Source organism: Ailuropoda melanoleuca, chromosome 14 (genome assembly GCF_002007445.2).
Source record: "Ailuropoda melanoleuca isolate Jingjing chromosome 14, ASM200744v2, whole genome shotgun sequence".
In the NCBI taxonomy this organism is placed as follows: Eukaryota; Metazoa; Chordata; class Mammalia; order Carnivora; family Ursidae; genus Ailuropoda; species Ailuropoda melanoleuca.
Window position 1 is genome coordinate 31,161,537 of NC_048231.1, and position 14,497 is coordinate 31,176,033.

The following is a 14,497-nucleotide window of genomic DNA, read 5'->3' on the forward strand; positions in this document are numbered from 1 at the left end:
CGCTGTCCCAGCTGGCACCGACCTCGACAATGAGCCTTCAGGACGAAAGCTCCCCGTCCCTGCCTCCCAAACGCTAAAGCCGGCGGTGCATCGGGCTGGCAGGTTCCCAGGCATGTGCCCACGCTCAGCATGTGCCCGTGTCCATACGCAGGACGGGAGAGAGCAAGGAAGGCCCTGTCTGCCTCGCTTCCAATGACCCAAACGGAAGAGAATTCCCCAGATGTCAACTGGGAGAAGGTTCAGATGCTGGGAATTCCCAAAACACAGCAAACCCCTATGGTGGCCTCATGCTGACCCTCTCGGACCAAGAGCTCTTGGTAGCAAAGACCCCATCTCACGCAGCCCATATCCCCCACAGCCCCTAATGACCACAGGCCACCTTACAAAATGACAGCAGCAGCAGCGGCTGCCTGTCACACACCTGCCATGTGCAGGCACCTGTGTGTCTCAACTCGATCTTCAGGACGTCCACCAGAGCGGGTGCAACCAAGTTCATGACTCTAGGGTAAGGAAATTAGCCTTGACAGCACACAACTGAAATGCGCCAGATCCCATAGTAACAGGTCCAAGGTTCAAACACAAGTCTAACAAACTTGAAACACATGTTTTTCCTACTCTGCTGCCTAATACTACAATATTACATTCTAATAAATGTTTACCGAATGAATGACAGCCACATATGAACAGAATGTGTCGCTAAAAACCAACACAAGTCTGTCCTTTTCTCCGAGGCCAGGTAGCTCCGATCCCAGTGCCTGGGTGGGCCTTGGGGCTGGGGGTTCTGGAAAACACCTGGTTCTTTTTTCAGGTCACCAAAACCTCCCTGACATATAGTCATTTGGCAAAAGGGTTTGTTTGAGCCTGTGATCTTCCCTGTTTCGAGGATGCTGCTAGAACGGCCTCACCAGGGACTGGGCTAGGAACCGGGAAGGGTCAAAGTGGGACCTAATGGGGGCGCCTGGGTGGCACAGCGGTTAAGCTCATCTGCCTTCGGCTCAGGGCGTGATCCCGGCGTTATGGGTTCGAGCCCCACATCAGGCTCCTCTGCTGTGAGCCTGCTTCTTCCTCTCCCACTCCCCCTGCTTGTGTTCCCTGTCTCGCTGGCTGTCTCTATCTCTGTCAAATAAATAAATAAAATCTTTAAAAAAAAAAAAATTATTAAAAAAAAAAAAAAAAAGTGGGACCTAATGGGGCTTTGAAGAAAAGTTCTGAAAGTCAGCCTGTGCGCTGCCTGCCTTTCCAGGGGAACGGGGGCTTGTGCGGTGACCCAGGTACTGGCTGCACAATGCTGGGGGGCTCAGGAACAGAGGGAGTACTAATGGACAGGGAAAGGGAGAGGGGCCTCAGACAAGGAGAAGAAAATTAAAGTTCTACCCCCACCACTACACACTAACTTGAAATCCAAACCCTTGGTCACATAGCTACTGCCAGGATAAGAAAACCAGGCCGCCCACCAAGGCCCACCCTCTGAGCAAAGACTTAGAAACTTCTTGGCATTGGCACAAAATACTGACACAGGTAGGTTCACGGCACACACAACAGTGAAGGTGGGGCTCAGCGAGGTAAAATGACTTGCCTGAGATCACACAGCTCAGGGGGCCAGGATTCAGGGCCATCCTCATGTGTGCAGAGAGGCCAGGGAGAGGCCTGAGGGAGGCAGAAAACAAGGCAGGCCAGGTGGATTTCTAAAGGCAGGAACACCCGCAGAGGGCAAAAGCCCACATGCTCTCTGGGGTCACTGCAAGACACGAATGCATGCATGGGTCAAGCCACTGACCATACTTTCCTTCGGGGCTATTACCAGCAGGAAATTCCACACGACCCTGTCAAGCAGGGGAAATGCCAACCTGGGTCCACACTAGCCGGGCAGCCAAACCGCACCCAGCCCTACCTTCCCGGGAAGAACAAAGTGCACCAGGCAGGAATGTGCGCCCAGGCCTCGGCCAGCCCCCGCCTGGCTGGGAGGAGGCGAATCCTTATCTGTGGCCTGATTAAGGCCAGACCTGATTACCGAGATCTTTCGGCCCTGGGGCTGAGAGCGCTGTTATCAGGTACCTGTTACCGCAAGACATCAGGGCTCTGGGGGTCATGCCCAAACCACAGTCTCTTCTTGACTTGTCCGGGCAGGCCTGGCATCCTGCCCAGAGCCCTACAGGGAGCTGCCCCGGCCCTTCCCACACCACACCCCCCACCCACCCGAGAGCCCCACTCACACCTTCCCTCAGTTCTGGTTTCACTTTGTCCCTGAGACATTTACTACCTCAAAGGCCACTCATCAGGGACCACTCCCACTCTAATTCTGAGCACACAGAGGACCCTCTCCTTGTCCCCAGAGCCCTCAACTCCCACCACACTGGAATCCGCCTTCGGCTTGTCAACGGCAAGCCTCTCACCTCTGCCCCATTACCCAGGGAAGCCAGAGCCAGAGGCAGCAAGAAAATTCTGGGCCAGAGGGGCCCGGGAGCAAATGGGGTAGCACAGACGAAATGTACATGAGGCAGAAGCTATGGGGTAACAGGCAGTGGCAGGGACTGTGGGCAAATGGCTTAAAACACTGGCCACTAATTCAAAGGAAAGGATGTGAGAGTCCTGTGTGGGCCAAGCGAGTCACCCACAGGCCAGATACCATCCAAGTCACCTGTCTGTGACCTGGTCCTCCCTGCTCCGCACAGATGGGGAAGCTGAGGCCCTGCCACAAGGAAGGTGACCAGGACAAAGGTCACATTGGTAATTACTGAACAAGGCCAAAACAGAATTTAGCCCAAAGCCCAGACCGGCACTAACCACCCTTCGCTCACCTGCCGAGCTGTGGCCCTGGTGAGTGACCGGGCAGATGGGGACTGAGACTGAGATGACCCACAGAGTCCTCCAGATAGAGGACCTGAGGGCTGGGACTGTTCCACATGGAATAACTAGCCAATGCTGACCACCCCCAACCCCATGGGGATCTCAGATCCTGCAGGAGGGAGGGACGGTGGCTGAGAAGACACTAGCATTACAGGATGGTAAGAGGCGGGGGGGTGCCTCAAGCACCCAGGCTGGTTGAGGAGAAAGAAGCAAGAAAATCCATAACACTGTGACCCACTGAATCCAACTCCAGGGACCCCGGCCAGGACAGGCACCAGGGCTCCAGGGCCAGGACCCGTCTGGCTATGGAACCAAGGAGGTCAAAGGAAGGGGCACTGAATGGCTCCCACCCTAAGATGTACCCTAAAAAAACAGAACCCTGACGTCACAGCCCACGCCATATGGCCTTTCAGACAACAATTCAAGTCTGCCCCTGCTGTCCCAGGTTTGGTGATCCCTCATTCGCACAGTGTTCCGGGACCCAATCAAACCTTCCAGCCTGGCCTCTTAGAAACAAGCAAGGAGGGGCGCCTGGGTGGCACAGCCGTTAAGCGGTTAAGCGTCTGGAAATGAATGGTCCCGGCGTTATGGGATCGAGCCCCACATCAGGCTCTTCTGCTGTGAGCCTGCTTCTTCCTCTCCCACTCCCCCCACTTGTGTTCCTTTTCTCGCTGGCTGTCTCTATCTCTATCGAATAAATAAATAAAATCTTTAAAAAAAAAAAAAAGAAAAAGAAACAAGCAAGGAGACCGGTTCGTCTCTGGGCAGACCCTCAGGTCCCCCTGCCCTTGCTTGCTGACGTCCACCTGCTGCCCAGTTCCTCAACGGGCTGGGCCACTCGGCCAGCGGGAAACCGCGGGGGCCAGGCCAGTGCAGCCTTCTAACTCAGCAACTCAAGGACCCCGAACTACCGCGTGCCTCCCGGGAACAAAGGCCCTTCGATGGAAGGCCCGCGTGGGGGTGGGGGTGGGGGGGCAGAGGGAAGGAGGCAAGCTGCCTAGGCTGAAAGGTACTACAGCTCTTAAAAGCCAATTCAAGACCCCGGGTTACATGCAAATCAAAGAACGGATTAACAAGAACCAGACACTAGAATTAAATTATCTTTTTACCATTTTTATACTCTCTCATTCAGCCCTTTAACTGCTTCAGAACTAATTTCAGAGTCCAGTCTCCAGCCTGAAGGAAACCCAATCCTACCCAGCGCTAGAAGTCCGCAGTACTCCTCCTGAAACGGCTCTCCTCCCCCTCTCAAACACGTGCCATGGCTCCCCACTGCCGCCAGACCAGGACCCACATTCACTGCTCATTGCTCTGGTGGGACGAGTTCACCCCGGGTCCTTGAAACCCGACCCAAGCCCTCAGCCTGCACACACAGGGCCCTCTCTGAGCGCTCCCCGCCCCCGTCTCTTGGTCTGCGAGCACCCACGTGTGTGGTCTGAAGCGAGCCCCACTCCTCTGTCTTCACTCGCCAGCATCTTGACCTCACCTTCGGGGCCAACCAGAGGTTCCACTTAAAGACTCTTTTGTGGCCTGGGCTCAGAGGCTCAGACACGCACACGCTTGCTGACAGGAAACTGCTTACAGGAAAGCCACAGCCAGTAAGCAGACCAGGGGCTAGTCTCATTTTCTATTTCGTAGAGGAGGAAACCGAGCCTCGGGGAAAGAGCGCTAACCCCGGGCCCCCGGGTGATGGCACTGGACCCGCTTCGGGTCTGCCCGGCTCACACTTCCTCTCCCATGTGTCCCCTCATGTGCTCTAGATAAAAGCAAACTCTGAACCGTGCCCCTGTCATAAAAGAGATAAGGACAGCATACAGGAAGTGGGGAAACGGCTGGACGCAGTTTAGTGCTCGAGGCCCCCAGTGCGCTGGGGCTCCGGGACCTTCATGGGAGGGCACGGGAAGGGGGGGCCGGCCCAACGGACTGCGAGGAAAGAGCGCAAACAAATCTATCGGCAAGCGAGTGGTCAACTGGAAAGCAAGGGACAGAAGGGGGGAATGGGGATTTTTCCATTTCTCCAGGGACCAAACACTCCAACCACCCTCTTCCTGGCCCGGTGACATGACCGCCACCTCCCCACAGCAGCTGACAGACTCCAGTAAACAAAACTAGCAAATGCCACTATTCATGATCAGCAAGGCCCAGTTTCCAAGTAACCGACCCGGGCTGAGGCCCCACGACAGGAGCTCAGTCAGGGGAATAGCCTGAAGGATGGACGGCAAGGGTGCTGTGTGCCTGGCTGTCAGCCCCCCTAAGCCTCGGCCCCCTGGGGGCTGTGAGGACATAAACCACAGAAGCCTCTGGCCTGTGGCTCTGCTTTCTGGCCCCATCCACCTCCCAAAGGGAACAAACCGCCCCCTCCCTGAAGTCCAGGACCAGAAGTGGGGGAAGAGGGGCTGAAGTGGGAGAGAAGAATCAGACCCACAGACCAACCACTGAGTCTGAAACACCTGGGCCCCCACAGCAAGGTGCCAGCAAACCACCACCCTTGTCTCTGCCGGCCCCGCATCCATCTGCGGCCTGCCCGAAGCTTGGAAAACCTTCCGCTCCCACTCTTCGGCCACGTCATGCCCAGGGGGCTGACCCTTACTCCCTTCTGGGGTGGGCAGGCAACTCAGGACAGGGCAATGAGGACATCATATCACCCGGACCTAAGCCACTGGTTAGAGGACAGGTGCTCTGGGTTGAACTGTGTCCCCCTCCCAAGATAGGCTGAAACCCCCACCCCCACACCTGTGACTGTATTTGAAATGCCGGTCTTTGCAGAAGTTGTCAAGCTGAGATGAGCCCATTAGCAAGGGCCCTGAACCAATACGACTGGTGTTCTTCGAAGATGAGGAAACTGCCTGGGGAAGACCCAGACACACAGGGAGAGCAAGGCCATGGGAAGATGCATGCAGAGACCGGAGTGATGCTATCCCAAGTCAAGGAACTCGCCAGAAGCTGGACGAGGCGAGGAAGGGTCGACAGGAGCATGGCTCCACCAACACATGACTTCCAACTCCTGGCTCCAGAGTGGAGAATAAATTTCTGGTTTCATTCGTTATACAGCCACAGGAACTAACTCGAGCCAGACCAGTTAGTAGTAGTGCGACGGCACTAGCCAGTCGTGGGACTCTGGCTGGAACTCGGGGAAAGAGGAGAGAATCCCCTGAGGTTGCCGGGCTGATGGGACGGAGCTGCCTGCCATCATTTTCTCACGATTTAGCTAACCTGCCCTGATACAACCTACACACGCCTGCTGGGAAGTGAAACAATATTCCTGATGACATTAGTCTGAGTCCCTGGTGGCCTGAAACCGGCCACACTTCACCTCTGGACTTTCTGAGACATACATGCCAATGAAGGCTATTTATTCGTATTTCCTTAAGTCTTTCCTCTCGTGATGAAAAGCTGTTGCTTACAACTAAAAGAGCCTTTAAGTTTTATCACATATGGGGAGCAATTCCATTTTTTTTTAACCTATGTCCGAAGGAACATGGTCCCCAACGGTCACAACGGGCGCCTACACTTGCAACCCGAGCGGTAACAATGCTCGAGCATTGGCGTCCTTGTCTCTGACACACATCTTCAGCCTTCCCAGCTTTGTTTTGTGATGGCCAGTCCTGACCCCAAAGGCGCGCCTGATTTTTGATAACAACAAACCAACCAGCCAAGCTCAGAAGCATCAGCAAAGATGTACCTGATCTTAAGAAATGCTGACTAAAAATGGCTTACTTCACAAGGACAAAGTCTGGAGGGAGGTGGGTCTCTGGGGTTTCAACAGCTCAATGTCAACAAGAACCCAGCTCTTTTCAAGTTTTTACTCTGCCATGCTTACTATGGTAGATTTCTGTCCTCATTGCCATCACCTCGTGGTCACAAAACAGCTGTCGGAGCTCCAGGTACCCTATCCCCAGAGGAAAAAGGGGACAAGAGCCAAACAGCTGCCCTTCTGGAGAGGAAATACTACTCTTTCTCCTTATATCTTACTGGACAGAACTGCAAGACGCGGGTGCCCCTGGCTGCCAGGGAGGCTTGGGATGTGAGTCTCAGGCAAAGGGAACTGTGTGTCCATGAGAGGTCTAGGTCAATCCCCAACGCCACCGGGAACAAAACAGGGACAGTATGCAAGATGGAGAGTGAGAAGTGCTGAGAGGCAACTCCCAGACAGTAAAGATATGAAATGAGGGAGTCCCTGTGCACCCCTGCAAAGTCCTATAAAAACACTTCCGTGGCTTTTAATTTGACCTTGGGCCAAAGTCAATAAATACCTAAGAATCGTTGATCAAGGGCCCCCATAGTCTAAGTTCCTTGCTAAGTACCCTTCCTTGTCCTCGAGGACCTCACACGTAGGAGCGAAAGAGAGCCGTCACCCTGAAAGAGCCGGGAGCCCAGAGAGACCGCAAAGAGCCCAGGCCCCGGGGAAAGGCAGCCAGAAGAGGGAGGAGACTACGGGGGAGTCTGGGAATGCTTCCGCCAGCAAGGACACCTGACTGGGTGTGCCAAGGCGGGTCACAAAGGTCATGTATGCAGACGCACAGAGATGGGGGCAGCCAGGGGTTCGATGGTGTTTGACTTGGGGAGCGGCAGGGGGCGAGGTGGCCAGGCTGGTAGCGCACACCCGGGAAGAACACCGTAAACCAGGCACAAGGCTTAGACTTTCACCTAAAGACAATGGAAAGCAGGGGAGGGGCTCGGGTATTCTCGATGAAAGACTATTTCACAAGGCGAGGGGTGGGCCAAGAGGCAGGGACGCCAGTCGCCAGTCGGGGCTGGCAATCCTGGGGAAAGGGGACCTACAACAGGAAACTGAGGAGCTGTGGATGACACGGGGGGATGGGCGGCATCTGGGCAGGCTGCCTGGGTGGGAGGTGGGACCTTCATCCAGACCCAAGAAAGCAGGAGAGGATGCGGATTTAGGAAGGAAAGTGAGTCAAACTGCAGACCACAGTGGCTCCAGACCAAGGTGTTTCCCAAAGAGGGTAGGCCTGCTGAGGGTGAGTGGAAGATGAAACCTCGCTGCTGGGGGGGCACCCCCTGCTCGGCTTCATCCAACTGCAAAAGGTCATGTGAGAAACAGCCTTCCTAGGGCAAAGCAAGGCCAGGGGGCAGCAGGCTGAAGAAGAGCTTCTGACTGCCTTAGATAGAAGCACCGTGCTCTGGCTGGTCTGCAAGGGCTGACACACGGAGGGCTGGGCTGCACGCAGGGCCCGCACAAGGCACATTTTAAAGAAAGCCCAGTGGTTCTGTTGGTTCTCCCGTCTGTGTGTGCTGCCGGCCTGTAAAATGAGAACTCAGCTTGCATGGGTAAAAGCCCTGTCTTCCAAGAGCCCCAAGTGGGCAGGATACCAGCCCTCTGATCTTGACCACATCCGTGCAGTGGGGGTGGAAGGCAGGTACTTCCACTCCCGCTTGCCTTATAAACCACCAGGTCCCGGTCCCATACAAGGAGGCCCTTCACTCTTGAGCACCATGCATTCCAGACGGTGCTCCAGGAGCCCCAAATACCAACTAGGGCCCTGTCCACCACAAGAGAAAGGACAAAGGCTGACACCAGGGGTCAGAGGTGGCAAGTGCTTCTCCTACAGCTGGCCTTTGAAAGCACCCATCCATGCGGCAAGATCCCACCTGGCCCCCGCTTCTCTTCGCACGAGTAACATTTCCTCCCCCACTCAGAGAGGTGGCAAATCAAAGTCCTGGGTGGTGAGAAGTGTGGCAAGCAGAACTCCTAAAAGATGGGGTCAGGTGAGGGACCAGGTGGTAGAGCCCGCTGTGATGCGCAGTGTCCAGTAGGTGGCGCAGCCTCGAGGTCTTGAAAGGAAGTGAGTGACGCTGACCAGTCCCGCTGACCTGTCAGCAGAAATGAGGCCGACGGCAGGTCTCACTGTATCTGTGCAGATTACAATGCCGCGCTCTTTGACGACAGTGCCCAGAAGGTGCCGAAAGAGATTCCAAGTCCACCAAAGCCAGAATCTGTCTTCCCACCCTGGAAGCTCCTACAGGACTGGGGCAATTCTGTTCTCAATCACATCCCCCTGGCCCCCCTTGCTCGGCCCCGGGCCCAGCCGGCCCAGCACACACACGACTGAAGAAGGCCTGATGAGCAGTCCAGGACTCAGCCCAGCCAGTGGTGGCCAGCCTCCAAGTCCAAGGGCTCCTAGCAGCCCCACGGCACTCTGCATACACGTCACCTCAGTGACCGAGGACCCGGTTCCAGGGCCCCGGCTCCTGCCTCCTCCTGGTTCTGTCCCCCACACACCAGTGGTCTTCAAACACCCCTGAACTCCAACATCCTGCCTGAAATGAAATCTAACACGGAGAACCCCAAATCAAAAACAGGTTAAGTTGCTGCTCTAACTGAAGGGAGCCTGTCATGCGTGGGGGTCAGCAACAACCCCCTGGAAAAGCAGGCACGCCCCCCTCAAGGAACCCCTGGAACCCCTGGGTTCCTCAAAGAGCCCAGTTTGGAAACTGCTATGCCAGCCCTTTGCCAACCCTAATCCAACCTTGTGCGTCACAACTCCCTAGCGTGGGAAACAGGAGAGACACAGCAGGAGCCTTCCCAGCTAAGTACCTCCCCAGTCCCCACCATGTCACAGAGATGGGGTGGCCACCTCCACATCTTTTGGGAGGAATGTCAACAACTATCACTCATTTCAAGAACAACTCTATTAGAAATTCGAGTGCATTCCACCCCTGAGAGCACCGCTGTCTTCCCTTTTGTGGCCAGAGCTTGGTAGGGAGGGGTTTTCATCTCAGTCTGGGGGTTCACCTGGAGGCGAGCAGAGGGCTGAGAGAGCAGAAGGCACCCTGGGCTCAAATCCCAGCCCTGCCCTGCCGATGAGCAGCTCAGTGACCCTACAGTGTCCACATCTAAAAGGCAAGACAATTAGTCATCCCCACAGCTCATGGGGCTGCCCTGGGTTTAGACGAGGGATTTTTTTTTCAAGTGCTTTATAAAACACTCCCAAATGTCAGCTGTGTCTTTGTGACTTTATTATCAGGCTACTGGAGGCTCAAGCAGAAGAGACTAATTTCTACTGAAGGTCTTCTCTACTCAACCCTGGGCTCTATACAGGCTCCACATCTTGTTGTCAGGCCTGGCTGACACCCCCATCCAGGGAGGCTGGGCTGGTCTGGACTCTCCTTACCTGGGGGGCCCATCTGTCCTGCTGGGAATGCTAATGGGACCCCAGAGACTGCCTGAGGGGCTCCAAGGGCTGGACGTTCCTCAGGCCTCCCGGCTGGTAACCAACCCATCCCACTCCCCCGGCCCAGCCTGCTTTCAACGTAAGACCTGCAGGTACCACCACCCTCCCCCCAAACCTAGGATCCCCAAGGGGCCAGTGGCCGAAGCACATGGGCTTAGGCACAGAGAAAATGCATGCTACCTTCCATCCCAGACTCCATGCCTACTCTGAGAGCGGGCGGTGCGTCTAGGAAAGCACCCAGGCAGATTCCCCAGGTGCCCCGGAGGACTCAGACAGAGCTTCAGCGGCGGCTTTCTGGGTGAGGCACACCTGGCCCCACGACATCTTCCACCACCACTGCTTAAAGCCGGTGGTTCTAACATGAGGGTCCCCCCGACCGGAAGCCTCAACATCCCCAGAAAACTTGTCAGAGACACACATTCTCCGTCCCATCAGCCTCACTGGCTCAGAGACTCGAGTGAGGCCACCAGCTGGCTGAAGACACCCTCCCGAGGACTCTGGAGACACTCAAGGCTTGCGTCCAACAAGCCACACCTGGCCGTGTATCAGACTCACCCAGGAGCTTTCACATCTGCCTCTGCTCAAGACCCACCCAAAGTTCTTGATTCGATTAATGCTGCCGCAGCAGTGATTTTAAGTATTAAAAAAAAAATTACAAGGAACACAGAGGATTTTCAGGGCAGTGAAGTTAGGTAACACCTTATGGTCTATAATATTAGGATGGGACACTCTAAGAGGTTGGAGGGCTGGCGATACACAGCCCCACCAGCTCCCAGGCGACTGTAATCCCATAGTCGGTGGAACCCAGGCTGATGCATGAAGGGAGGCAGGACAGCCAGGCTTCAGAGTCAGCAGGTAAGATCACACAGGTCATCAGCCATCAGACAAGATGCCAGAAGGAGGGAAGTCATACTCCTGACTGAAGAAGGGAGAAGAGTGCGGAAGGAAGTGGGGAAGGGCTCATTCATTCCAACTCTGCTTTTAACATCTCCCTTCCCGGCATCCACCTTAACCCTTCCCTCTGGTGTAGTCTGTGTGTCAAAGGCTGGCATGAGGGTTACTCCACTACCTGGAGTTAACCAGAGGACCCACTTTCTAGCGGGGGAACCTGAGCATGTCACCCACATGTCCCCACTTTGACCCCGTTTCCCCATCTGTAATGGAGGGCAGTAAGACACTGGAATAGGAATATAGTGCCTGGCACAGAATAAACACAGGTTATTATCAACTGGCCAGTGTGAATTGGAGCCCATGTCTACTCCACAGAAAAGAGCATTCAGACGATGTTCTCACCTCCTGCCTGCACCACCTCTCTGGCTAGGAGGCCAGAATTAGAGCACACAACAGAAGAGGAAATCCTCTCCCTCCCCGTCTACATTACCAAAGACAGACTGGACGCACTGGGACAAAAACACCCTTCATTCCACAAATGCTCGCAGACCGCCTGCTCCAGGCCAGAGGTGGGGATAGGGCACAACCTGCATTCCTCTGAATACAGGGAGACTCCAGGCCCGGGAAGGGCGAGGAGGATGTTCCTGAGGCTACCGGTTTCCTGCCAGGCTCCCTCCTTGGAGCCTCTACCGTCAGTGGCGAGGGGAGCATCTTCTCCCAAGGGAGCCTCAGGAGGAGGGACCCTCAGTCCCGACAGGTCCTACTGCTTGAGAACCAATGTTCTAGAGAGAACCCAAGGATACATATTACAGAAAACGGCACACCTGGGGCGCCTGGGTGGCTGAGTCAGTGAAGCGTCTGCCTTCGGCTCAGGTCGTGATCACAGGGTCCTGGGATCAAGCCCTGCAGTCGGGCTCCCTGCTCAGCAGCGAGTTGGCTTCTCCCTCTCCCTCTACCCCTCCCCTTGCTCATCGGACACTTTCTCTCTAATAAATAAAATCTTAAAAAACAAAACAGAACTGCACACCCCCTGCCTCCTGTAGCTTACTTGCCTTTTGTTTATATTTTAGAAGTGTTTTATTACTATGTAACACACGATAAGTAAGAAAGTGTGTATCATGAGCGAGCAGCCTGAATATTCAAACTGACCCCCAAGATCAAGGCTAAGAAGAGAACCCTGCAGGCCCCAGCAGGATCCCTGCCCCCAAAGGTAACCACAAGCCCGCCTTCCTTCCCCCACAGTAGTTTTCGTGTTCAAGAACCTCACTGAAATGGAATCATGCGTCAACCGCTCCTCTGGGTCAGCTTCCTCGGCTGCGCACGCTGTGCATGGGATCCGTGTACGGGATCGATGTATGGGCTCCGTGTATGGGAACAGCCACTGACTCGTTCTCACTGCTGTACAGAATTACAAGACGCACATGTAACACATGTCTGTGTCCACTCTACAGGTGGTGGGCATTTCCACTTTGAGGCTATGTCTACTGCTGCTTTGAACATTCCGTGCCCGTCTCTTTGTGGACGGAAGCACTCCTTTCACTCGGGTATATACACCCAGGGCAGAACGGTGGTGTCAAAAGGTAGCACGTGCTTCGCTTCAACAACAGCACGTTCCAAAATCCATCAACCTCCGCCCCGTCACCTGGCTTCATTCCTTTCCCTGTCCCTGTCCACCATCGCACGTTTCACATGCCTGTCTGCCTGTTTTCAGTCTCTCACCCTCCCGGATGGGGCTGCGCCTGGAGAGCAGAGATTCTGGCTGTTCCATGCACTGTCGAGCCCCCCCCCCCGAGCCCCAACTCTCCCTGGCCCAGAGCAAATGCTTGAAAACCAACTGCAAGTCTCTCCAGCACACAGGAGCTCAGGGGATCTCTCAGCTGTCCCCTTGGCCCCTTCCTCCCACGGGTGCCTTCCCAAAGCCCAACCCCATGCCGCAATTCCTGCCATTTCTGCTGTACAATGTCCCTTCCCCTGTCTGGAATGTAAAGGCTCCCAGGAAGAGTCCAGGCTCGAGTCTTGACTCTGCAAACGCTGGCTGACTGGAGTGGTGTTCTTGAGGGCCGGCTTCAGGCCAAGCCCCCAGAAGACAGGAAGGGCAGTCAGAGCACCAGCCAGCTCATGGTCAGGGGAGAGAGCCGGGGACGCATGAGGCTGGAGCAGGTGAGGCCTCTGGGCCACAGGGCAGCTCCAGCAAAGCTGGACCTGACCCGCTCAGGGGAAAGCAGAGAGGGCCTCATAGAAAGATGTCTCAGGGGCTGTCTCTTGCTGGGGCAATGCCTCCAATCCTCCACGGAGAGAAGGCTGGGGCGGGCAGCACACGCAGGGACTGCCATAGCGGGGGGGGGGGGCTGGATATGGAATGGTTTGGGGGAGATGCCCACTCCTGACAGGACAGAGGGGAATGAAGGAGAGTCGCCAGGAAGATCATGGGGTAAGATGGTGGTGGGGACAAAGGACCGCCAGGCCCAGGCCGCCGGGCTCTGTGATGGAGTGCCAGAAGTGTCCCAGAGAGGTCACCTGGTCTTGCCTGGACACGGGCAAGAAGGCACCTGCCATCTTGCTGAACTGCAGGCTCTGACCCAGCAGATCCGGGGGACTGCGTACACCCCTGCGGCACAGCTGCCACTGGTTCCCAGACACAATCAGAGCAGCAAGGGCGTGGGGGGGAGCAGGGAGAGAATGGAGACTGAAGCTGTGCAGCCCCCCTCCACCCCAAGGGAAGAGGGGCTGACCGACAGGGATGAGGTAAAGGTGGGATGGAATCCAGAGTCTTAAACACCTTGCCTGGCCCAAGGCTGGCAGTCAGCGTGGCAGCCACAGCTCTGCTCCACACCGCCAGCCCATTCCAGAACCTTCCATGCAGCTTCAGAACAGGGCTTCTCCTCTGGAGCCTCAGATCCCAGCGTCACCATGGCAACAACCTCAAACACAGGAGCCCAGGCCTCAGTGCCATAAACAACCCTGACAGATTCAATAAATATAGATGTACTACAGCAATTTGTGGGGAATTTATGAGAAATTAAAAATTCAGCTTGGACAATAAACAACCCATTTCAGAATTTGCCCCACTTAAAGTTAAATAAACCACATGCGAGCATTTTTCGAGCATGATGTTTCAAGGCTGGAAACTGGGTCTTGCCAGGAACAGTTCCTGAGGCTCCAAAGCTGGGTGCTGCTGTGGAGAGCACGTCCGCACATTTGCTGACCTCAGAAGGCACTTCACAGTTTACAAAGCACCTGCGCCTGCGTTCACCCACCTGCTGCCCGGTTAGACCGTGGGGCAAGCTCGAGTAACACCATCATGATGATGAGCCTGGAAGCCACCAAAGAGCCTGAAGCACCGTGACTTGCTCAAGGTCACACAGAGCTGGTCAAGGTCAGAGACAGGGCGCACACTCAGGCCAGCCCAACTCCAAAAACACCACGCACGTACAGCTAGCCAAGTGTGCGTTTGCTACAACACACAAAATGCACCGGAGTGAGGTCTGATGTGGGGAGCTGGCTGAATTCTCTAGAAATCTGCCCTATTTAAAGAGCATCAAAGGGGGTTGCTTCAAAAAGATCAA

The 14,497-nt window shown here is 55.3% G+C and overlaps 1 protein-coding gene across 8 annotated transcripts in view; it reads right to left on the bottom strand.

Annotated features, from left to right (window-relative positions):
• The window catches only part of ITPK1 (inositol-tetrakisphosphate 1-kinase), a 165,094-nt gene that overhangs the window by 93,670 nt on the left and 56,927 nt on the right, over window positions 1-14,497 (bottom strand). Inside the window, exon 1 of one of the 8 annotated variants that reach the window (XM_034642102.1) lies at window positions 4,334-4,486. The exons of 6 other annotated variants lie outside the window; for them this stretch is intronic. In XM_034642102.1, coding sequence (XP_034497993.1) covers window positions 4,334-4,471 — 138 coding nt within the window. In that variant the 5' untranslated portion in view covers window positions 4,472-4,486. Of the gene's footprint in view, window positions 1-4,273; window positions 4,487-14,497 lie in introns of those variants that run through there. One more of the 8 variants, XM_034642101.1, reaches the window with a different exon arrangement.